General features: G+C 42.2%; 1 protein-coding gene across 1 annotated transcript in view; it reads left to right on the top strand.

Moving 5' to 3' along the window:
- The window catches only part of OTOA (otoancorin), a 189,430-nt gene that overhangs the window by 69,616 nt on the left and 94,815 nt on the right, over window positions 1-24,999 (top strand). The window contains exons 11-15 of the mRNA XM_082261710.1: window positions 1,777-1,916; window positions 8,320-8,443; window positions 11,055-11,270; window positions 11,356-11,523; window positions 19,242-19,382. Of these exons, the coding sequence (XP_082117836.1) occupies window positions 1,777-1,916; window positions 8,320-8,443; window positions 11,055-11,270; window positions 11,356-11,523; window positions 19,242-19,382 (789 nt within the window). The remainder of the gene's footprint in view (window positions 1-1,776; window positions 1,917-8,319; window positions 8,444-11,054; window positions 11,271-11,355; window positions 11,524-19,241; window positions 19,383-24,999) is intronic.

Below are 24,999 nucleotides of genomic sequence, written 5' to 3'. Positions count from 1 at the left end.
GAGAGAGAGACAGGGGGGCTCAGAGAAAGAGTGGTGGACAGAGGGGGAGGCCGAGAGAGAGAGAGAGAGAGAGACAGTGGGGCTTAGAGAGAGGGTGGTGGACAGAGGGTGGGACTGAGAGAGAGGGTGGGTGACAGAGAGGGTGGCTGAGAGACACTGGGGGGCTCAGATGGAGGGTGGCAGATAGAGAGAGGGGCTGAGAGAGAGAGAGAGAAAGGATGCTGACAGAGATGGTGGGGGTGACAGAGTGGGTGGGAAGATTAGAGAGAGAGAGACCTCAAACCCTGTCCCTAACCACAGTCCCTCCTCTGCCCCCCCATCCCAGACTGTATCTGCAGCAAGGTCTGTGTCAGCGTATGATGCCCAATACCTTCTTCATACTGGAGGTGCTCTGCTGCTCCTTCCAGCAGCTTGTGCCTCCCGTTCGTCCTTGTACTTCAGGGCCTTACTGCTGATGCTGGAGCAGAGCAGAGAGGAGGTTGGAGGAGACGGAGTCCAGGCATTGGGACTCTGCGTGCCTCTTCGGGACTGAAGGTGGCTGTGAAGCTCTTCTCTCTTGGGCTCTCAACTGCCCCCGAAGTTCACCTTCCACACAGGCACAGCCTCCTTCTGCTGGATCGCACACTCTTCGTGTGGGGATAGATGCCCGCACCCCGAGGACAGCGAGGACAGCGCCGCCCACCCGACAACCAGGGGCAGCTGCTGCAAGCCGCACAATACTGTCTGCACTCTGCAATCATCTTATGTGCCGCCGCCGCCCACTTGTCGGCTCCCGTCGTCACTCACCTTGTCCTATCCGAATCCCGCCGCCGCATCCCACACACACAGTCAAGGGGCCCTTCTAAACTTTGCGCACACGGCCATAGTCCCATGTGACCGCCCCCAACACTACATCCCGCCACACCATGCCACGCCACTGCTGGAATCCAAAATAAAAATATTTTGCCGCCCCCCCCTACCCTGGCGCTCTAGGCAGTTGCCTAACCTGCCTATTGCTAGCGCCGGCCCTGTATGTGTGACTTTATAGTCATGTGGGCTGCACAAAGAAAAAAAAGGAGGAATGAACAGCTTAGAAGGGAACTGAAACTGGAACATGCTCAGTAGATTTGGCAATAGCTGGTTTAAACAATCTCAGGCTGCACAGACAGGCAAGGAACCGGGAACAGCAGGATCAACCAGTTTTTTTGCAATCTATGGAAAAGGAATGCTCAGATGCCAAAGTGAGTATGAATGCAATGTAATATAACATGTACTGACAGTTTATAATGATTTGGGTTTAATGACACTTCAAAGTTGGACTCCAGATGAGAAACACAGTGCACAGTTGGAATACATAGTATATGTGCACTGTTCGACCTGCCAAAGAATTTAAGTTCTTTAAGAATAGTCATTTTCCTTCTTTAATGCATTTCAGATAGATAGATAGATAGATAGATAGATAGATAGATAGATAGATAGATAGATAGATAGATAGATAGATAGATAGATAGATAGATGGATGGATGGATGGATGGATGGATGGATGGATGGATGGATGGATGGATGGATGGATGGATGGATGGATGGATGTAGACCACCAACCATTTTTTTTTCATGTTTTTCATAACTTATGCAGGCCACAAACACAGCTGTTCCTTAAAATCATTAATGTGCAGTCAGCAAGTTATGCATCTTAAATTATGTCTAAAATGAGAACATTTTCTAAGATTGTGAAACATTCCATATGCTTAGACTTGTCCTGGAACTAATTAGTGTCACACTCAACTCTGTTCCCAGATCCGCATGTTTATTAGCTATGACAATGCCACAAAGCAGCTGGATACAGTGTATGATATCACACAAGATCTTGCCAAAGCATTTCTGGAACTTATAAACTCATCAGGGTTTGATATGAGGAACATCTCCACTATATACAGGTAAAAAAAAAAAATCTGTGTATTTCATGTTCTTTCAGACTGTGTTCAAACAGGATTAAGGAACCATGACTTTGACAGTCAGCAGTTACTATCTGCAGGCCTCCAATCTTTTGAGAACAGAACATGATGGGTGACAGGTCATAGAAGGACCAATAATTTTAATGCTTGAGCAAGGAAAAAATGTATTGCTGTTGAAGCTTGGAACAAATAGCCAAATTATTTGATTCAAACAAGTACATATTAACCTCATATGTTCATTTTACAGTGCTTTCTGCACCAAGTACTGATACTTTGGAAGACAGTCAGAAAAAGATTATACTTATTAGCGCTACCAACAACTGAGAGGAAGGACTAGGCTTCAACTTACAGTGCATCTAGAAAGTATTCACAGTGCTTAACTTTTTTAACATTTTGTTAGGTTACAGTCTTATTCCAAATTGGATTAAACTCATTATTAACCTCAAAATTCTACAAACAATACCCCATAATGACAACGTAAAAGAAGTTTGTTTGAAATCTTTGAAATTAAACCTTTAGCTTCAATTACAGCCTCAAGTCTTTTAGAGTATGATGCCACAAGCTTGGCACACCTATTTTTGGGCAGTTTCTCCCATTCTTCTTAGGAGGACCTCTCAAGCCCCATCAGGTTGGATGGGGAGCGTTGGTGCACATCTATTTTCAGATCTCACCAGAGATGTTCAATCAGGTTCAAGTCTGGGCTCTAGCTGGGCCACTCAAGGACATTCACAGAGTTGTCCGGTAGCCACTCCTTTGTTATCTTGGCTGTGTGCTTAGGGTCATTGTCCTGTTGGAAGATGAACCTTCATCCCATTCTGAGGTCCAGACTGCTCTGGAGCAGTTTTTCCTCAAGGATGTCTCTGTATATTGCTGCATTCATCTTTCCTTCGATCCTGACTAGTCTCCAAGTTCCTGCCACTGAAGAACATCCCCACAGCATGATAATGCCACAATTATGCTTTACTGTAGGGATGGTATTGCCCAGACGATGAGCAGTGCCTGGTTTCCTCCAGACACGACGCTTGCCATTCAGGCCAAAGAGTTCAATCTTGTTTCATCAGACCAGAGAATTTTGTTTCTCGTGGTCTGGGAGTCCTTTAGGTTCCTTTTGCAAAACTCCAGGCGGGCTGTCATGTGCCTTTTACTGAGGAGCAGTGGCGGCTGGTGCTCAAAATTTTTTTTGGGGGGGGGGGGCAAACAGAAAAATGAGTGACCAGCATGCCCCCAATCAATGCAGAGCGCCAAAGCATGCCCCCATCAATGCAGAATGCCACAGCATTGCCCCCAATCAATGCAGAGTGCCACAGCATTGCCCCCAATCAATGCAGAGTGCCACAGCATGCCCCCCAATCAATGCAGAGTGCCACAGCATTGCCCCCCAATCAATGCAGAATGCCACAGCGTGCCCCCCAATCAATGCAGAGTGCCACAGCATTGCCCCCCAATCAATGCAGAGTGCCACAGCATGCCCCCCAATCAATGCAGAGTGCCACAGCATTGCCCCCCAATCAATGCAGAATGCCACAGCGTGCCCCCCAATCAATGCAGAGTGCCACAGCGTGCCCCCCAGTCAATGCAGAGCACCACAGCGTGCCCCCCAATCAGTGCAAAGTGCCACAGCATTGTCCCCAATCATTGCAGAGCGCCACAGCATTGTCCCCAATCATTGCAGAGCGCCACAGCATTGTCCCCAATTATTGCAGAGTGCCCACAGCATTGTCCCCAATTATTGCAGAGCGCCACAGCATTGTCCCCAATCATTGCAGAGCGCCACAGCATTGTCCCTAATTATTGCAGAGCGCCACATCATTGTCCCCAATCATTGCAGAGCGCCACAGCATTGTCCTCAATCATTGCAGAGCGCCACAGCATTGTCCCCAATTATTGCAACGTGCCCACAGCATTGTCCCCAATCATTGCAGAGCGCCACAGCATTGTCCCCAATCATTGCAGAGCGCCACAGCATCGTCCCCAATCATTGCAGAGCGCCACAGCATTGTCACCAATTATTGCAGAGCGCCACAGCATTGTCCCCAATCCTTGCAGAGCACCACAGCATTGTCCCCAATCCATGCAGAGCACCACAGCATTGTCCCCAATCATTGCAGAGCGCCACAGCATTGTCCCCAATTATTGCAGAGCGCCACAGCATTGTCCCCAATCATTGCAGAGCGCCACAGCATTGTCCCCAATCATTGCAGAGCGCCACAGCATTGTCCCGAATCATTGCAGAGCGCCACAGCATTGTCCCCAATTATTGCAGAGTGCCCACAGCATTGTCCCCAATAATTGCAGAGCGCCACAGCGTGCCTCTCTCAATGCAGTGTAGGCTTCCCCCCGCCCCCCGAGACCAATGCACTTACCTGGCGGCGGCTTCCTCTTCAGTCCCGGCGGCGGCGGCTTTTCCTCACTCTGTCCCCCGGCGCGTCTCGAGTACTTCCGGTCCTGCCTCCTCCTCGGCCAATGGCAAGGGGTTTGCCTTGCGGCCAATCAGGAAGTGCGTATCAGACGCGCTTCCTGATTGGCCAGGAGGAGGATCGGTGTGGCAATAGCGAATTTTCATTCGCTATTGTCACACAATGGGTGGAGTCGGGACGCACTGCTCTGTGCCCCGGCTCCACCCTTTGCATCGCCCTATTAGAGCCTCTGTTAAAAAAAAAATTCCCCATTAAGCTCCATGCGTCCGGCACCCTGCATGCAGATTAGGGGGCCGGACGCATGGATGGGGGGGGGGGGCGGCGTACCCTTCCCCAGATCTGTGCCTTGATACAATCCTGTCTCGGAAGTCTATAGACAATTCCTTGGACTTCATGGTTTGGTTTGTTTTCCGACATGGGCTATTAACTGTGGGACCTTATATAGACAGGTGTGTGCCTTTCCAAATCATGTCCAGTAAACTGAATTTACCACAGTTGGAGTCAAATCAAGCTGTAGAAACATCTCAAGGATGATCAGTGGAAACAGGATGCACCTGAGCTCAATTTTGAGTGTCATGGCAAAGGCTGTAAATACCTACAGTATGTACATGTGTTTTTTTTTTTCCTTTTTTTTTTTTTAAATACATTTTCAAAGATTTCAAACAAACTTTTCATGTTGTCATTATGGGGTATTGTTTGTAGAATTTTGAGAAACATAATGAATTTATTCTATTTTGGAATAAGGCCGTAGCATAATAAAATGTGGAACAAGTTAAGCACTTTGAATATTTTCTGGATGCACTGTAAATCTAATAAACTAGTACTTAAAAAAAAAATAAATTACAGTATAAGCTTCATAAGATAGATTGTTTCAAACAAATGTCTTTTTTCTTTTTTTTACAAAGCTCTGGCTATAACTTTGCTTTGAGAAAATAGATTGCACTGTAAAACATGAATATGAAAAATCATGAACATGAAAAAACATGAACATCCAAAAATAGAACATATTCAGTTCTGGATCATACACTCAAAGAACTAGTACAAAATGTGACCAGGGGCTTCCACACAACTCATACAAAACCTCTAACAACTCTATTCAGCCTTTAACAACTTAAAAAAAAATGGATATGCTTTCTTCTTTTTCTGAAAAAAAAAAAAAGTTGAATAAGTCTATTAGAAACTCATAGCAGATAATGGAAAGAAAAATGGGATGTGAATAAAAGAGGAACTCTAAAAAGTTTTTGCACATATTGTAATGTTAGCAAACTGGAGTACCTAGTTACGAGTCTTCTAGTTCTCATTTCATCTCCTGCATGCCGTGCAGTGCTGTATTTCCATCATTGGAACCTGTAGATGCCCAGCCTTTGGTAACCAATGCAATACCGAACTGCTACAGTCACCTCTTGCACACTGTACTGATGTATCAGACATTCCTGGCAGAAAAAATCCAAGGATGGGTTGTATATCACTTCTGCATATTTGTGAGTATGCACACCTAGGAAGGAAGCGTGGCATTTGCACGTATTTGTGCGTATTCATGAGTAATTGCGAGTATACAAGCAAAAATACTGACTCACTTTCTATTTTTTTTTTTTTACTGATCAGTATGCAATACATGTTTATGCACCTGTGTGTACAGGCACATTGGAAACAATGGGCTGCATTTTGATCAGTCAAAAAAAATATATGCCTGAAAACTAAGCATTTTCAGAGAGCAGTATGCAAGAGGCCCTATTGCAATGCATGTAAACTAGAAATCTCTGTTTTTATGCCTAGTTTACTAGAAAGGGTGTATAGCAGCATGCAGGGGGTTCAATGAAAATGTTTAATATTCTACAGAGAAAATATATATTTATAGCAAACACTAAGGGCTATTTTAAATAAGCTGCTTTTACTAAAAGTTTGTGCTTTTTTGTGCTCTTGGGTATGTACCCTGTTCTACAGAGAATGTACACTATATTACCAAAAGTATTGGGATGCCTGCCTTTACACACATGAACTTTAATGGCATCCCAAAAGTGCCCCCTGTGCTCATTCATCCATAGTGAGGGCACTCTAACATAGGAGGTGTGCCAGATCACCAGATGAAAAAAGACAGAAAAAAGCCCAAAAAAAAAAAAAACGACACCACATCTAATGATTTGCAATTAAAAGCTTTAATATAATACATTTTGATTTTGGGGTTCAATACTGCTTTAATTACTTGAAATTACAAGCTAATAGCGATTCATTTACACTCATATTGCGTAATGTGGCACTGGCTGAGTTCCAGACACTTTATCTTTGAAATATACTGTATTCACAACAGGTGAGGTTATTTACTTTGTTATCTTTGACGTTGTTTAAGTGTTTGTAAACCCTTACCTATACCCAGTGAGGTGACTGGCCTCAGGTAGAACACAGAGATGAATCAAATCCTCCTACATAAGTTGTACCTATTTATCGGCAGCATTTTCTTCTTTACCTCTCTAAAAGTGAAGTGCACAATTTATAAAGCTTGTCTAAACATTCAGAAAAAAGTGTCGGGAGCTGATTTTACACTCTGCGGTGCTCAGTGAGGAGAGCTCTGAGAGCTGATTGGAGGAAAGGGACACCCCCCCGCCCCCTGTACACAGCACACAGAAACAGAGCTGAGGCTGTCAACCAGCTGGAGATCCCTTTCTGTCACTATTTTTCTCTTGGTGTCAGGAAAACTTGTCAGAAGTGATTCACGCCGATAGCAGAAGAACAAAGCAGCATACAGAAATTACACTTGGGGTGGATTTACTAAGGCCGGGTTCACACTAGCTGCGGTCACAGATCACAGCAGGGGGTCTGGTGTGTCCCTGTTCTCCATTTCAGGTGTGAATCAGGTCTGATTTTTTACCTAAATTCGTACCTGAATCGGACCAGAAGACGCACAGGACCCTTTTCCACTGCGGACCGCGGCCGCCCCGGAGATGTGTGAACCGAACCAGTCAAACTCTCCTGTCATGCGAATTGGATGTGGGAAACCCACATCCAATTCGCATCACTGTAAACTAAAGGCAAATAGACTGTGCACTCTGCAAGTGCAGTTGCTACAGAGCTTAGTAAATTAGGTAAAGCTTCACTTTGCAAAGAATACCCAAGCATATGCAAGGAAAACAAAATGCATTTTAGCTTGCACATGATTCGATGATGGAAGTCGGCAGAGTTTCTGCTCATTTAATAGGCTCTGGAGCAACTGCTCTTTGCAAAGTGTACACTCTATTTGACTTTAGTAAATCAACCCCTAAGTGCTCTTAATTGAGACAAGTAAACACTATAGAGGAATAGGCTTTGTTCATATTTCATGTCTGAAGTTTACAACCACTTTAAAGCCTATCTATGGTCAAAATGTAATATCATACATTCATTTCCACATTGTATTTAAATTATTTCTAGCCTACGCCTGTTTATCTGAACAGTCTTGAAGTTTGTAAACCTAAAGCTGGTGCACATGGAAGGAACATTGGCCGGTATCGGCCGATTTCTGTTGAATTTGGCCTGTGTGTACAGCAGCCTGTTTGACAGAAGCCGGTCTAATGACTGGCTTCAATCGAATTGAACAGAATTCACAGAGCCTGCCTTCTGAACTACAAAGGCACTGATAGGAGGAGTTTCAGGAGGCTGAGTCAGTACAGGAATCACTGTTTTCAGGGAGCAAGGTACCATGGGATATGTAGTCCTTATAAATTGAAAGTAAACAGCAGGGGGGAATCTGCAAAGCATGCAGGGAATTCAGGATATTGTGGAAAGAGATGGCCCACAGACAAGCAGCACTCACAACATGAAAGGAGATTTTTCAAGTACACATATTTTGGATTTTCAATAATGATGTTTGTATTGCTATTACAGTGCCGATGTTATACAATGAATGTGTATGCTGTTACCATAGATTTCCTAATGATTTTTAGATTACTTTTGTATATGGATAATAACAGTTGCTTTCCCACTGTTGATTACAGGCTGGGTTTGCTGGTTTGCTTCTATGATGATATCCAAGATATTGATTCATTGGTCGCAAAAGCCTTACTGCATCAGATGATCAAGTGCAACCAGCTGAGGGGCTTCCGTGCTGACATACAGAAGGTAGCCTAATGTAACTTATTAAATCTACAGTATTCTCCTACTTGTGAGTAAGGTAGCTAGCCTATGTGTATTCAGGTAGTTCGATATTCCTAACAAGGAGTATATTACCTTTAAAGCTTAACTCTGGGAACATTTACCGCTCCACTCCAAGGGATAACTACTTGTTTAGTCTAGGGGATGAAAAAGCACTTCTACTTGCCTGATCCTTCACTCCCCTGGGAAACAGCGTTCGCCTCTACTTTGAAAGCAGACTGTTCCTCAGTATCCTCACGTCCAATGCTAGGTTATGGGCTCTGCATCAGTCTTGATGATGTCAGAGGACATTAGACTGCCGATGCGTAAGGGAGAGGAGGCTGGAGAGACCGGTCTAGCAGCACGGAGAAGCCTTTAGGAGCAGAGCATCTGGTAAGTAAACCTGATTTTATTGGTCCCCTAGGCATAAAGGATTATTTAACTTTGCAGTGCAAGTGCAGCCCTTACTGACTTTAGTAGCTTTAGGTACTGTGAAAGCTCAACTTCTCCTGCTCCCCCTTGCAGCAGTGACTCAGTAGCCTTCCAGCCTTTATCATTTATATTCTAAACACAGAGCAGGAACACTGGGAGGGGGCGCAGGAGTAGCTGAGTTGCTGAGAGAATGGCTTGAATGACTTCAGTGCTTCTGCGGATGAGTTGCTCCACAGTTCCTACAGTTACAGTGGTCAGTGCGCACTTATTTTAAAGCTCATGAACTGCTCGTTGGGAAGATGTAAATTCTTGAATGTCCATATAATCTTTTTAAACCCAAAAAACTTGTTCATTTTATTGTTTTAGTTATTCTGCTTAGATTTAATTTCTGCCTACCATGATTTACTCTTTAATGTAAAACTGGACTTATTGTTAATAAAACAATATATTTTTTTCTGAATCTTAGAGGAACCTGTAGCGAGTCAGTCTTATGATGCACACACCTCTGCCACACTGCACAGTTATGAAGATCACTCTGTTGTTTTCTAGTTCAGATTTATTGCTTTCTGGGTCACCTCCTTGTCCATTGGACAGAAATGATAATGTTACTTCATCACTCAATGAGTAAACAGAGGCCAAGAGACACCTTTGAAACCGAATTAGGAAATAACTGCGGAGAAGATTTACTAAAACTTGAACAATTAGAATCTGGAACAGCATTGCATGCTAGCCAATTCGCTTCTAGCTGTAGTATGCTCAATTAAGCTTTGACAATAAAACCTGGAAGCTGATTGGTTTCTATGCAGAGCTACACCAGGCCATACAAAATCCCAACCCTTTGGCAGCTAGAACGGCAAACCCATTTGTATTTAATTGTGTATGTAGCTGTAACTGGAGTTCAGCTTTAAAGCGTTATTAAAATCAAAACTAAAAATGTAATATATTGCATCATACCAGTCTTTAGATGTTGTGGCTGCATTCGTTTTCTTTTTTAGTTTTTTTCCCCCTCTGTTTTAACCTGGGGATCTGGCCAGTAGAACACCTTCTGTATTTTTGTGTCCCCCCCCCCCCCCCCTCTGGATGAAGGAGCAACAGAGACACTTTTGGACAGCAGCATTGTCAGACTTGGGGGGTGTTAGATTCACTAGCAATTTTATATAAACTAACAAATTGAAGCCAAACTCTAGCACTTTACACTTTATAAGCTACAGCTACAGCAATAGTGCTTTTGTGATAAAGGTTTCACATAAAAAAAGTGAAGCCTAACCATTGTAAGCATCCCTTTTAGTAGGATTCTTTCCTAGATACACATAATATAACTGGATACTAATATTTATAGGTAAAGTTGATCCAGGGAATATCCAATTGCCTCTCGGGGGATTAGGAAGGACTCCCCCCCCCCCCCTCTGCTGGAGCAAATTTGATGATGCTATGTTGGGGTTTTTTTTGCCTTCCTCTGGATCAACTGCAGGTATAGGATATGTATGTATATGTATATGTGTGTGTGTGTGTGTATGTATATATATATATATATATATATACAGTATATACGTGTGTGTGTGTGTGTATATATGTATATATATATCTTTTTTTCCTTCTATTGGTTGAACTAGATGGACTTTTTTTTCAACCAGACTACTAACTATGTAACTATGTTAAATGGTTTGCCTCAAACTTCTAACCACTACATCTGTAGGAAAGCTTGAGAAAGTAAGTCTCTCAACAGACTTACTGGCTCATTGGGCAGGTAAATAAATAAAGGAAAGAAAACTTAAAAAAGGAAAACAAATGGCATCACCACATCTAAGAACTGGTAAGCTGCAATATAATAAATGTTTGCTTATGGGTTTAATACCGCTTAAGAGTCTCAATTTTCTGCACTGGGAAAGGGTAAGAAGATGCTTACTGTAGGTAGGAACAAGCGTTCAGATGGTGTAATTGTAACATACAGAAATAATCTAAACCCTGAAAAAAAAAAAAATACAACGATCTTGCATAAATATAAAAGATTAAATATATAAATATATAATAATATACAAGTTGGCAATTTACCATCTATTACTCCTCCAAAAAAGGTTTTGTTTAGAACTATTACAATGGAATGTTTAGTGTACTTTTGGTAATAAAGTTAATGTTTGAAATAAAAAGAACTGTCTGCCCTTTGCAGCTGAAAGCTAGGCTCATGCATATTGCCACCATAAATCAGACCCTGAATGACAGTCTGGGATCTCTTTCGGATGCTGTGGTAAGCCTAACCATATCCCAGCTGGAATCACTGTCACCAGAAGCTGTGCAGGGTGCTATCCTAACCCTACAGCAAGTCTCCGGGTGGACCAAGAGCCAGATCATGATCTTGACCAAAAAGTTTCTCCAATCTGAAAAGGTAACCCTGAAATAACACCTTCAATAAATAGGTCCTTCCATGTTGTTATGCTAACAAACTAGTTTTTCTTTCTTATATTTCTTAGAATTTAACATATTTCAACGTAAGCCAGCTTGGAGAACTGGTGACTGGTGTCAGTGCAGACCTATTTTATGAGATGAACTCACGGGAGCTTTTACTAGCGCTGAAAAATGGACTTTCCCAGCAGGCCCCAGGAATTTCACCGGCACAGCAAGAAAGCATACTTAGCAAGGTAACCTAACAATTGTAGATTAGACAGGCTCAAATCAAACAGAGGATTAGAAAAATAGGTAAAAGGAACACTTTGGGGTGTACTTATAAAGCATTAGCTTTGCTGTTTGTCTATTAAAAGTGCATGTAAATGTATTCTGCATAAATGGAGCAAAATGTAATGATCCCGGGCTATACTATTTGCAGATGGAATGTGTGAATTGGGAAAATACTGAATGATGGCCAATAGATGGAGATGAGGAGCATACTTTGTCCCTATGATAGTCAGCGCAATCTAGTGGCAATGGGGTTCATTTACTAAAGCTAAAGAGGGCAAAATTTGTCACAATTGGCTTGTAACCTCAGCTTGTTTAATTAAGCTTTAGCAATAAAACCTGGAAGCTGATTGGATTCTCTGCAGAATTGTGACTTATTTTGCCCTCTCTAGCTTTAGTAAATAAACCCCCCAATGTGTCTATGCAATTTTTTTTTTTGCACCTTTTTTTTCCCTTCCCCACTGTCTTAATTACAGAGGGGTTTTCCACATTTTTTGTAAAAAATGAAACTGTAGCAAGAGAGGAGACTCCAACATATTTTTTTAATAAAAAGATTGGCTGGAAAATTTGCCATAGCCCTTTTACACTGAAGCACTTTTGTGCAGCTTAAGGGCACTTTCTTGATGTGTTCCCATTGACATACAATGGAAAATGCCTTTTGTGGTGCACTTTTCAAAAACTGCAGCATGCAGGACTTTTCAAAGCACAGTGTGAAACACATAGGATTTATTAGGAAATAGTTTTCATGTGCTTTTGTCACCCTGGTAAAGCGTGCCAAAAAATGCACCAGTGTGAAAGGGGCCATACATATACTATACATTCGCTAAACATTTGCCAGGTTAAAAATTAATTCTGTGATATTTAGTAACATCTGTTCTTCACGAGCAAAAGGTGCTTAATGTAACATTCAGCCTGTTATTTAAAATGGTGACTTATTATTTGCAGAAGATAAAAAGTCACCAACACTCCAGATAAATGTGCAGAACAGATCTATTGTGTAAACACCATCAGATAAATCAGAGGAATACTGAGATTTCAGGGCTTCACTGGGTCCCTTCTACAAGGCGATAGATAGTACAGTGGGGAAAATAATTATGTAATACTCTGCAGATTTTGTACGTTTTCCCACTTACAAAGAAATGAACAGTCTATAATTCTTATCATAGGTGTATTTTAAATTATAGAGACAGAATATTAACCCAAAATCCAGAAAATACACATGATACAAATGTTATAAATTAAGTTGCAGTTTAGTAAGTAAAATAAATATTTGATCCCCAAGCAAAACATGACTTTGTACTTGGTGGAAAAACCCTTGTTGACAAGCACAGAGGTAAGACGTTTCTTGTAGTTGGTTACCAGGTTTGCACATATCTTAGGAGGGATTTTGGTTCACTCTTTTTTACAGATCTTTTTTAAATCCTTAAAGCGGAGTTCCGGCCTCGGGGGTGAAATTTAGATAAAAATACCCCTGGGATAATCAGGGCTAGTACATTCCACAATGGATAGCCTCTGAACTGTCCCGGGTCGCACTTACCTTTTAGAAGAAATACTTACCTTGAAAATTTCTTCTCCAGCGCTGCCATCTCGGATGTGGGCAGCTAAAGCCAGCGCGTCCTCTTCTGTGTCCTCTTCTACCAGAATGCACCTGCACCGGCCCCGGTGCGGGCGCGTCATCCCTCCACAGCTTCTGGGCATGCACGCGCCCGCACCGGAAGTGACGAGCGGGGGCCGCTGCAGGCGCATTGATTCCTGGGAGCGATGACGTTCAGCTCCCAGAAATCAATGCAAGGAGGAAGTGACGGCGCGGGAGAAAGGAAGGACGTGGAAGAAAGTTGAGTATATTTTCTTCTATAACAAGGTAAGTAAACAAAAAAAAATCTTAATTATCCATTTGTTTTTCAGGTGACACTCTGCAAGCGGATGGCCCAAAATCGATTTTTTCGATTTTGAGGCCGGAACTCCGCTTTAAGATTTCTTGGCTATCGCTTGGCAACTCAAAGTTTCAGCTCCCTCCATACATTTTCTATAGAATTAAAGTCTGGAGACTGACTAGGCCACTCTATGACCTTAATGTGCTTCTTCTTGAGCCACTCCTTTGTTGCCTTGGCAGTATGTTTTGGGTTATTTTCATGCAGAAGTCCCATCCCTACAGGCTTTTTCTCTGCTAAAGGTACAGGAATTTGCCACATTAAGGGGCCAATGGATGGAGCCATGTATTGTAAGATCTTGGATGAGAACCTTCTTCCCTCAGCTAGAACACTGAATAGGAGCCGTGGATGGGTCTTCTGGCATGACAGTGACATACCGCCAAGGCAACAAAGAAGTGGCTCAAGAAGAAGCACATTAAGGTCATGGGGTGGCTTAGCCAGTCTCCAGACCTTAATCCTACAGAAAGTTTATGGAGGGAGCTGAAACTTGTCATGCCAGAAGACCCATCCAGGGCTCATATTCAGTGTTCTGGCTGAGGGAAGAAGGTTTTCATCCAATATTTTACAATACATAGCTCTGTCCATTGGCCCCTCCTGCCATTGGTCCAATGGCAAATTCCTGTACCTTTAGCAGAGAAAAAGCCCAAAAGCATCATGTTTCCACTCCTGTGCTTGACTGTAGGCATGGGTCTTCCGGCAAGAAAATTACCCAAATCATACTGCCAAGGCAACAAAGGGGTGGCTCAAGGACAAGCACATTAAGGTCATGGAGTGGCTTAGTCAGTCTCCAGACCTTAATCCTATAGTAAAATTATGAAGGGAGCTGAAACTTCAAGTTGCCAAGCGACAGCCAAGAAACCTTAAGGATTTAGAGAAGATCTGTAAAAAAGAGTGGGCCAAAATCCCTCCTGAGATGTGTGCAAACCTGGTCACTAACTATAACCTCTGTGCTTGCCAACAAAAGTTTCTCCACCAAGTACGAAGTCATGTTTTGCTTGGGGATCAAATTCTTATTTTACTCACTGAACTGCAACTTAATTTATAACATTTGTATCATGTGTTTTTTCTGGATTTTTGGTTGACATTATGTCCCTTCTGTCATTTAAAATACACCTATGATAAAAATTATAGACCTTTCATTTCTTTGTAAGTGGGCAAACTTTAAGTCTGCAGGGGATCAAATAATTTTTTCCCCTCTGTAGGTTGTTTTTTGCGCATGGGACCCTATCAATATTTTTCTTACTTCTGTGACAATGTTTTCACAAAAAATCTGTGATACACATTTATCTAGAGTGCTGATGACTTCATATCTTATCTGGTTCTGGTATGGCATCCAAAAGATTGCCTAAAGTTCTGTACCATCAGCATAGGCGTGCGCACTGGGTGTGCCTGGGCACACCCTAATTAACCCCATGCACATCGCTCTGCCAGGACCTGCTAATTCAACTCACGCTCTGCAGCTATTTAGAAAAATATCTGCCCAGGTCCCATTGTTCAATTAAGGAACTTGGGGCAGAAAAAGGAACTATTTAACCACTTTCAGGTGCAGGCGGAGTGATCTACCGCACTGTGGATCCCGACAATTAAATTAAACTCCTGGTCTCTTCTATATCAATCCGCTGAGGCATGCTAGTGCTTTAATTAAAGTTAAACGTATTTAAAATTTGGAGTCAAAAGCTGTGGAAGCTTGGGGGGGTGCACACCCAAATGCAATAAGCTGCACACACCTATGACTGTCACGGTTGCAGCTTCATGATTTTTGAGATGGTAAAACATTGCAACGATTGCTTTTATAGAGAGCAGAATCTGTGCTTTTATTATAGGTGCAGAACTTTTGTTTTCATCTATTGCAAAACAAATCCATCATGCAAAGCATGCGTGTTAATATCCCTATGGCTAGGGCGCAATGAGCTTGCAGCCCCCTTCCTTGTTGCTGCCAATCCATATAGCTTACAAAGATGTAATTGCTCATGGTTTAGTCTTTTGTGAAAAGCGTTAGGATGGCTTGACTTTAACTATATTACTAAATTTCATTCCCAAACTATTTTCATATATATATATATATAATTCTACAATAAAACTTTTTTGTCTGACTTGGACTGTCTGTGTTTACTGCCCGCCACCCCACGCTGCATCTTCCTCACAAGCTTATTGTGCTTATTGTAAATATGACATTTAACAGCATGTGACATTTGTTCACCTTGTGCTCATTCACTCTGTTAAAAATTGGGTGAATATGGAATAATCATTTATGAATATGAAATGTCACGTGAATGTGGGAAAATGTCAAAAGGACAAATTGCTCAAAAAGATTCAACGGTTAATTTTCTGGTTAATCCATTATAAATATACAACATATGGTGGAATTTTTCTAAAACTGATGAACACAGAATCTGGTACAGCTGTGCACAGTAACCATTCCACTTTTATGTTTTTTTTGTCAAAGCCTAATTGAACTAGTTGAAGTTAGAAGCGGATTGGTTACTATGCACAGCTGCACCACATTCTGTGTGCACCAGTTTTACCTGTCTACTGTCTACTAATGAATACAGTTAAAGAGGAAGTAAACCCTCCTCAGGAAGTTGTACCTATAGGTAAGCCTATGTTAAGGCTTACCTATAGGTACTGTAAATATCTCCTAAACATGTACCGTTTAGGAGATATTTACATTTAATGCAGCCAGTGACGTCACTGGCGCATGCGCTCTGAAGGAACGGCAGATCGTGCCGTTCCTTCAGAGCCCTGTGCCGTGACCGTCGGCTCCCGCGCGCGTGCGCGGGAGTGACGTCACAGCGGGTCCGGCCAATCAGATGGCCGGATGCGGCGATCCCGGAAGACGGGCGACTGTACATGTCGCCCGTCATAGAGGTAAGAGAGCGGCGCGGCGAGGGCTCGTTCTAAGGTAAGTATTTGATAATGAGCTAGTATGCGATGCATACTAGCTCATTATGTCTTTATCTTTCAGGATGTAAAGAAAAGAAAAAAAAAATTATCGGTTTACAACCTCTTTAACTGTAGCTTATTTGTTCTAATATAAAACTTAGACATGTGCAATTTGTTCTGAATATAAATTCATAGAATTTTTTTTTTCGGACGTGAAAAACTCCATGCGGGCTTTCATTTGTCTTATACTGAGGAGAGGCTTCCGTCGGGCCACTCTGCCATAAAGCCCCGACTGGTGGAGGGCTGCAGTGATGGTTGACTTTCTACAACTTTCTCCCATCTCCTGACTGCATCTCTGGAGCTCAGCCACAGTGATCTTTGGGTTCTTCTTTACCTCTCTCACCAAGGCTCTTCTCCCCCGATAGCTCAGTTTGGCCGGACGGCCAGCTCTAGGAAGGGTTCTGGTCGTCCCAAACGTCTTCCATTTGAGGATTATGGAGGCCACTGTGCTCTTAGGAACCTTAAGTGCAGCAGAAATCTTTTTGTAACCTTGGCCAGATCTGTGCCTTGCCACAATTCTGTCTCTGAGCTCTTCAGGCAGTTCCTTTGACCTCATGATTCTCATTTGCTCTGACATGCATTGTGATCTGGAAGGTCTTATATAGACAGGTGTGTGGCTTTCCTAATCAAGTCCAATCAGTATAATCAAACACAGCTGGACTCAAATGAAGGTGTAGAACCATCTCAAGGATGATTAGAAGAGATGGAAAGCACCTGAGTTAAATATATGAGTGTCACAGCAAAGGGTCTGAATACTTAGGACCATGTGATATTTCAGTTTTTCTTTTTTAATAAATCTGCAACAATGTCAACAATTCTGTGTTTTTCTGTCAGTATGGGGTGCTATGTGTACATTCATGAGGAAGAAGAATGAACTTAAATGATTTTAGCAAATGGCTGCAATATAACAAAGAGTGAAAAATTTAAGGGGGTCTGAATATATATATACAGTATATATACTTTAACCTATTTATAGTTATTTATTATATTATAATTTATGAATTTGTGTTTCAAACTTTATCATACCCGAGATGTTATAAAGAAGAATGTACAGTAAAAAAAAAATCATATGTAAATAGTTGGTTTGGGCTGTTCGTCCTTAAGAATTACATGCACAATAATGGTACCGCTTTCAGCACCTAAAATCAGAAACAATCATACCGCCAGGGAGGTTAACAGCTATTCCTCACACATAATATGAATAATTTCGAAAATTAATAAAGGAAACAAAATAAAGAAAGCAAAAGTACACTAAACAAATTCTGAAATAAATCAACAAAAAGAAATTAGTAACAGACCGAATCTAAACTAAACTAATTTTTTCCTCTTGCACATATCTAAAGTTGCTGTTTGGCCTAGAGATGCAGCTGAAACATGTATGACTTTTTGGTTATTAATTAGGATGGACAATTGGACACATATTTCAGTTATATTGAGAAGGGGGGAATCTATGTTTGCACTGTTGCAGGTGGTTACGGGTGAGCACCAGCAAGCACCCACAACTTAAATATGCTGCTCTTTTGCAGACATGCAAGGGTGCCATGGGACACCCACGCATTTGAAAACGCAGCGCATTTTCAGGTGCATGAAACTGCATGGTGGAAGAGGCATCATGCAGTTTCTGTGCAGCTGTGATTTTGGAAATTTACAAGGACCTTTTCCCTGCATCATTTCAAAATCTCCCCACTGTCAGAATACAAAGACACAACAGGGATGATTCTGCCATTCAATTAAAATGTGTGAATGGGGAATTGGGTCTGTTTTTGTCTTTCAACCCACTGATTAAACAAAACAAAACAGACTCTTCTTTGGTTATGTTATCTGCTGGTATTGGTCCACTGTGTTTGTCAAGTCCGAAGTCAGCTCAACCCTCTACCAGGAAATTCTAGAGCACTTCATGCTTCCCTCTGCTGACCAGCTTTATGGAGATGCTGATTTCATTTTCCAGCAGGGTTGGAACCTGCCCACACTGCCAAAAGTACCAATACCTGGTTTATTGATCATTGCATCACTGTGCTTGATTGGCCATCAAACACGCCTGACCTAAGTCCCATAGACAATCTGTGGGGTATTATCAAGAGGAAGATGAGAGACACCAGACCAAACAATGCAAATGAGCTGAAAGCCACTATCAAAGAAACCTGGGCTTCCATAACACCTCAGCAGTGCCACAGGCTAATCGCCTCCATGCCATGCCGCATTAATGCAGTAATTCATGCATAAGGAGCCCTGACCAAGTATTGATTGCATACTATACTGTAAATGGACATACTTTTGAGTAAGCCAACATTTCTGTATTAAAAATCCTTTTCTTTATTGCTCTTATGTAATATTCTAATTTACTGAGATACTGAATTTTGGGTTTTCACTAGCTGTAAGCCATAATCATCAAAGCTAAAAGAAAGAAATTCTTGAAAGATATTACTCTGTGTGTAACAAATCTATATAAAATATATGAGTTTCACTTTTTGAATTTAATTACTAAAAAAATGTAACTTTTTGATTATATTCCAATTTTTTAAGATACACCCGTATATAGATTGATTTTTTTTCCCAGCTATACTAAAGTGTTAAGCATATGTACAACTATATAGCAATTGACTTTAAAAATGTTATTGTTTCATATAGACCCCTTTTTGGTAGCTGTAAAATCCACACGATTTGAGATTTTTCTTTTTTTGGTACATGTTAATAGCTCACAGTTGTCAACCTAAAAAAGTCATACTGTTCTCAGGAACAATAGAATGAAATGTGTTTGGCGTGTCACAGTAGAACAGCTCATACGACCTTGCTGTTTTTCTCCTAATTAGCTGATGTCTTCTGGAGCGTTTCAGACGGTTCAAGCAGAAATGAGTGGCGCATTCTTTAAAGACGTGTCTCTCTCGCAACTGTCATCAGAAAGGGACTTGGATGTCGCAATCCTAAAGGAGAAAGAGATGCGAACAAGTCAGGTAATTATGTGTTTAACCTAAATGCCCTTCAGCAATCAACATTTATTCAAGATGGGTTTGGAGTCAGAGAGGTTTTGACGGCCTTCAGCTCCCCAGGTAGTCAAGATAAAACAACCCTTGAAGGGCAAAGTTATTTTTCTTTGCTTTGAAAGAATTCACAAACATGGTTTTAAAAGAAATGTGATGTCTTATATTCATCAAGTCAGTGACAATTTTTTAACTACATCATTCGCAGATAGACCCAAGTTTCATGTGGACCTTCCTTTGTTTAGAAATTGTAGGTCCCTGAATGCCATAGCCTGTAGACCAATTATTAGACTATCAACTGTCTAATTAATATTTCTATACAAACTTCAGATACAGATAGATACAAAGACAGTGGGGGGGGGGGGGGGAGTGATGATGTTTTCCAACTGATATAAATTACTGTTAATATAACCTATCAGCAAACCTCACATAAAGGGAGTGCAGTCTATGAGCTCTATAACTCAGATTTTCTTCTAGGGGTTGTAGTAGTATACCAATCCAATTTGGTGATGTTTGTCTCTGATCTGGTTATGCTGGAAACATAGAAGCACTGATGTTAAAAAAATGTCAGTAGTGAAATGCTGATCAGTGCATTCTGACAGGGATAGAGGAGCTATCAAACGAACGCCTGCTATCTAAAAGGTTGAATCTCCCTATCTGTAGCAAACAACTCACTTGAACACATACCTACCAAAGCTTCAAGTAGAAGAAAGGCCTAATGTTTATTAGGATTTGGTCTCCATTTACACTTGTATGACTCCAAAATCGCTTCTCGGCCTTTTGGCTAAGATCAAGTGTAGTATCTGTTCTTATCAGTTGGTATGGGCCTTAGCTAGTACCAGTATGACCGAAACCCGGAGCGCTCTGAGTATTGAGGTATGGGGAGTAGGTCATCTGGGAAAGCATGTGGGGCCCGCCGCCTTCTGATTCGAATGGGTTGAACTAGCCTAACCAGTTTGAAGGGGGCAGGAAAGCCGGTTCAGGGGGCCGGTGGAACTGCTCCTGGATGTAATGGGCTGAGGAACGGGATGGCGAGGGGAGGGCTTTCTCCTCCTGGGTTTTGATCTGGCCTTGTAAAAGGCCTGTCCCCAGTGGTAGGTAAGCTCTCTCTAAGCTGTCCAGGTTCTGATGTCTGCTGGTGGGGTTAGGCTACACTCGGTTTGGCCGGGGGCTGAGATAGAAAAAGCCCGTAGTGTATGTGCCCCTGGGGTGGCAGCCCAGGGGTGCCTTAATTTCTCACTGGTGAGGGGCAGCTCGCCTGAGTTATTTTGGCACCTTGGTCACTGCACTATGCACACCTTTTTCGCACCTGCCTCTTGGGACAGGCCTTTTGGCTTGCACCAGAGGAATTTTTTATTCCGGCTGGAAGGCCTGCCTTGGTTCCTCACATGGCACCAAAGCACTTTCCCCACTCCCCTTTCCCCACTTCTTTGTTTGTCCGTCCTTTTCTTTGGAGTTTGTCACCTGCACTGTCACCTTTGTTTTCTTTATTTGCACAGACTGGAGTGTGTGGGTCCTCGGGCCCAGCCTTAAGTCTTGGGAGGGGGCGGATATGGCCTTTTGGCTTAGTTCGCCCTCTCCCATGGGGTCTCCCTTCGGGGGAGCCCTACTTAGTACTCGGTGGGGGCTGTTTCGGCAGTCCCCCTGAAGAACGGGGTCGGTCTGGTTTCGGCCAGACAGACCATGAGTACCTTATGTCCCTGTCAGGAGTCTTGCGCCCCGGGGGATTGAGGTTTCGGGTCCTACCTCTTCGGAGGGAACACCATACGTTGTCGCACACCCTGTGCTTTTTTGTGTTCTCACTTTGTGTGTGTGCACTTTTTTATGCACCGGGTGGAGTCTTTTGAGTGTGTTGCACACGCTACGGGCTTTAAAAAAAAGAAAAACTTGTATGACTCCAAAAGTTGCGCCGACTTTGGAGTGCAACTTTAAATGGGTGCAACTTGGATACAACTTTGGCTTTAACCAAGGATAATGGACAACTGTTGCACAACTGTTGCATTGTATAACATTCAGGTTTGATTTTCAGCATGACTTTCGTGCAACTTTTGAGGGTTAACATTGAAGTCTATGGCACTCAAGTTGCATGAAAGTCAAATCAAAGTAGTGCATGAACTACTTTGAAGTTGCTGCATCTTTAAGTCGCACATATACAAATGTTTTTTATTGGAAAACATGGGGAACGACTTGTCTTGTGAATTTGATGTCCAAAGGTGCATGACAAGTTGCACAAGTGTGAATGAAGCCCTATTGAACTTGTAGGACCACTGTATGTGCTTACTATTAATAGTGAGGGCCAAGGACTCAGTAAGTCTCCAAGCTATAAATTAAAACTCTCCTCCTCGCTATAGTGGCATATCAAATGAAACAAAAGACCAGGATCTGCAAAAAGGGGGATGTCACAAAAGGTGCCTCTATCTCGTGGTCAGCACAATATTGCAAATTTAAACAACTCAGTCATGCTAGATGCCATATGCTCTTTAGTTATCTGGCAGTTACTATAGTGGAGCAGTTCCAACCTCCACTAACTGACCGCCATACTAACCGCAACAATAATTTTTGCCATGTGACACTGTTTGGTTGCATATTTTACTTTATTTTCTATACTCCTGGTGAACCTCTTTTAGGGAGCGAAAGATGTAGAGTTATTTTTGTTTGTTGCATCATTGTTTTTTTGTTTTTTTGGGGCACATATGGCATTTTTGTGGGGTGGGGACCTTGGGCTCTCTTTTTTGCACCTCCATTCTCATGGGCTCTAGTGGTGGTCTGCAGTAGACAATTTGTTGAAGTTGGGCTGGTGGTCATTTAGGGGAGGCTGGAACTGCTCCACTATGGTAAAATATTATTTATAAAGCACTACGCCATTTTGTTTAATTTATAATAGGTGTAACACATTTGGGAGCCTTAATAGGTTTGTAAAGGGAATTTTTATTTCCTTAAATAACAAACATTTCATACTTACCTGCTCTGTGCAATGGTTTTGCACAGAGCAGCCTCGATCCTACTCTTCTTGGGTCCCCCCATGGGCTCTCTGGGACCCTCCCCCCTGCCGAGTGCCACCATAGCAAACCAAAAGACACAGAGAGCATGGCTCAGCCCGGCCCCGCGCTCTCTCCTCACTGGCTGTGAACCAATGGCTCCTGCTGCTGCATCTCAGCCGATGAGGAGTGAGAGACCTGGGAAGGTTGCTGCTCTCATGCACATCACTGGGTTGAGATCGGGCTTAGGTAAGTATTAGGGAGGCTGAGGAGGGAGCTTCGCACTGAAGGATTTCTACCTTCATGCATACAATGCATGAAGGTAAAGAAACCTTCAGCTTTTAGAACCACTTTCAAGGTGAAAGCAGCTAGTTTTATGTATATTGATGTTCTTGTTAAATAATAGCAGCACACAGGTTTATTTTATACACAATGTGCCAGGTATTCCAATCCCCCTACGCTCTGCCTTTTTGCCTTTAGTTACACTTTAATAATAGAACATGACATATTAAAAATACTAAATGTTTCTTTTGGATCAGAATGGGAGAACCATTTTCAGGAGTGGTTGGAGGGTCATGACATGTTGCAAATGTGAACTCACATATAAAGCTAGAAAACTGTAGTCTGTGAATTGCTGCTTAACGTTTATGTATAAATGGGGATTATGGACCTTAGATTGTAAGCTTCCTGAGGGCAGAGACTGATTTGAATGTACATTATATGTAAAGCGCTGCATACATTTTCAGTGCTATATATGAACAAAATGTGGATGTTCAAATCAAAGTCAAGGTACCAGAATAAAGACTATTGCTCAGCACAGAAATTCTCAATGCATATGTCAAAACGCTTGCTTATTAAAAAAAAAAAAACAAAAAAAAAAAAAAAGGTACAATAAGATCATCTTAAATCAGGTCCCATGATCCTGATGGGCTTTTTAAAATTTCAGATACAGGAAAAGGGATCACTGTAGTGTCTTATGCAGGTAATGTGAAGAAATCTAACAATACATGGAATAGATTTGCTCTGCAAGCTACATGACACAAGGTAGCATTGTGCTGTCAAACAGGTACAAGTGAAAGGGAGCTGCTGTCAGTGGAGGGTTCCATGTACATACTTTAAAGTTTTTGTTACCCCAGCATTTCATATTCCTGATATGTGCCTGCTGTACCATGTACCTGTATGAGAAAGCATCCTATTCTCTTTGTATTGCTTCCTTTGTGTGAAACCCCTGGTGTTTCTGCTAGTCCTTCTGCGTTTCTATTAAAAACTGACCACACTAAGCAGGAGAAAACGCATTGTGGTCAGTTCTCCATCTGTACTGTTGCTTCTCCTCCCCCAGCCCTTATGCAGCTGAGAACAGAGGGAGCAGAGGGAATGTGATAACTCATAAAAATGGGGGGAAAGGTATTTATAATGTTTTTTTTAAATATCTATACACAAGTGATTTGCCTTTTGTTTCAATTTTAAACTGAATGGGCTGTTTTTCAAGGTGAACATTTACAATCAGTTTAAACACCAGAAGAATTTAGGGGTGTCTCATATTAAATCCCTTAAAACTAGCTCCAAAATCGGTGACTGAGATTTAACAAATTAGCTAACTGCAGAGCAGTAATGTAAAAAGTAAGGCAAATTGATTAAATATATAGGTAAGGATTAAAATAGGAATAAGAAAAACAACCATAGCTATTATATCTCACTCACTCAGCGCTATGGTGCTAGTTGTGTTGCCACAAACTAAATAAAATAAACATACGATATATACAGCAGCTGCTATTAGAAATTAGTAAATCAAAAAAAGGTGTATGTATAATATCCTATTGACAGGTAAACCTAGCCAAAGAAATGCATACAAACACTAGCAGCGCTATAAGCGAAACTCAAAATTAAGGCCCAGTGCAATAGTCCATAAACAAAGAATCCTCCAGAGTGTCAAACATGTAACATAGGGTGAAACAGTCCAGCAAAATGAACCGGGTGAGTCAATCCTTCATGCTTGGTATGTAGACACTTATATATGCATGCACCATCACCGCACCACTGTGGCCCCCTTGGTAATGCCCATGTACCTATAGGAGATAAATACTGCGCCAGGTAATTAAGGTCATCAATCCAACTAGCCACAGCAGACCACAGATCACTTTGCTCCGGATGGATCCTCCTGGAGACCCTCAGTCAGCACATGCCATGCAACAAAAGATGGGGATTCATAGTGTAAACCGCACACACAGCTTTATTCAACTATAAAATCCAAAAGTTGCACTCACAATATAAAATATAATATACAGCGTTACTTGATAAGCAGGCTCCCTCACGACTGTACAGTCAATTACCGCTCGTACTCTCCGCGGCTCGGTACCAGCCAGCAGACTTCCGGGTTGCGGGGTGTGACATCAGACGCTCCGGTTGCCGTGGTGTCCGCGTGCTCACGCCCCAACGCGTTTCTTCGCAGAGGACTTCTACGGAGGGCGTGGGCACACGGCACAGTCACTTCCTTAAATCACTCATCCAATAGGCGGTGCGTAGCTCCCAGCCGGCAGTGACAACGGAAGTATAATACAAATATCTCAATCACCGCTTTCATGGGTATCTCTCTACCGAATAATAAAAAAACC

This window comes from Pelophylax lessonae (genome assembly GCF_965119305.1).
Source record: "Pelophylax lessonae genome assembly, chromosome: 6".
In the NCBI taxonomy this organism is placed as follows: Eukaryota; Metazoa; Chordata; class Amphibia; order Anura; family Ranidae; genus Pelophylax; species Pelophylax lessonae.
This window is presented reverse-complemented; position numbering and strand designations above follow the sequence as displayed.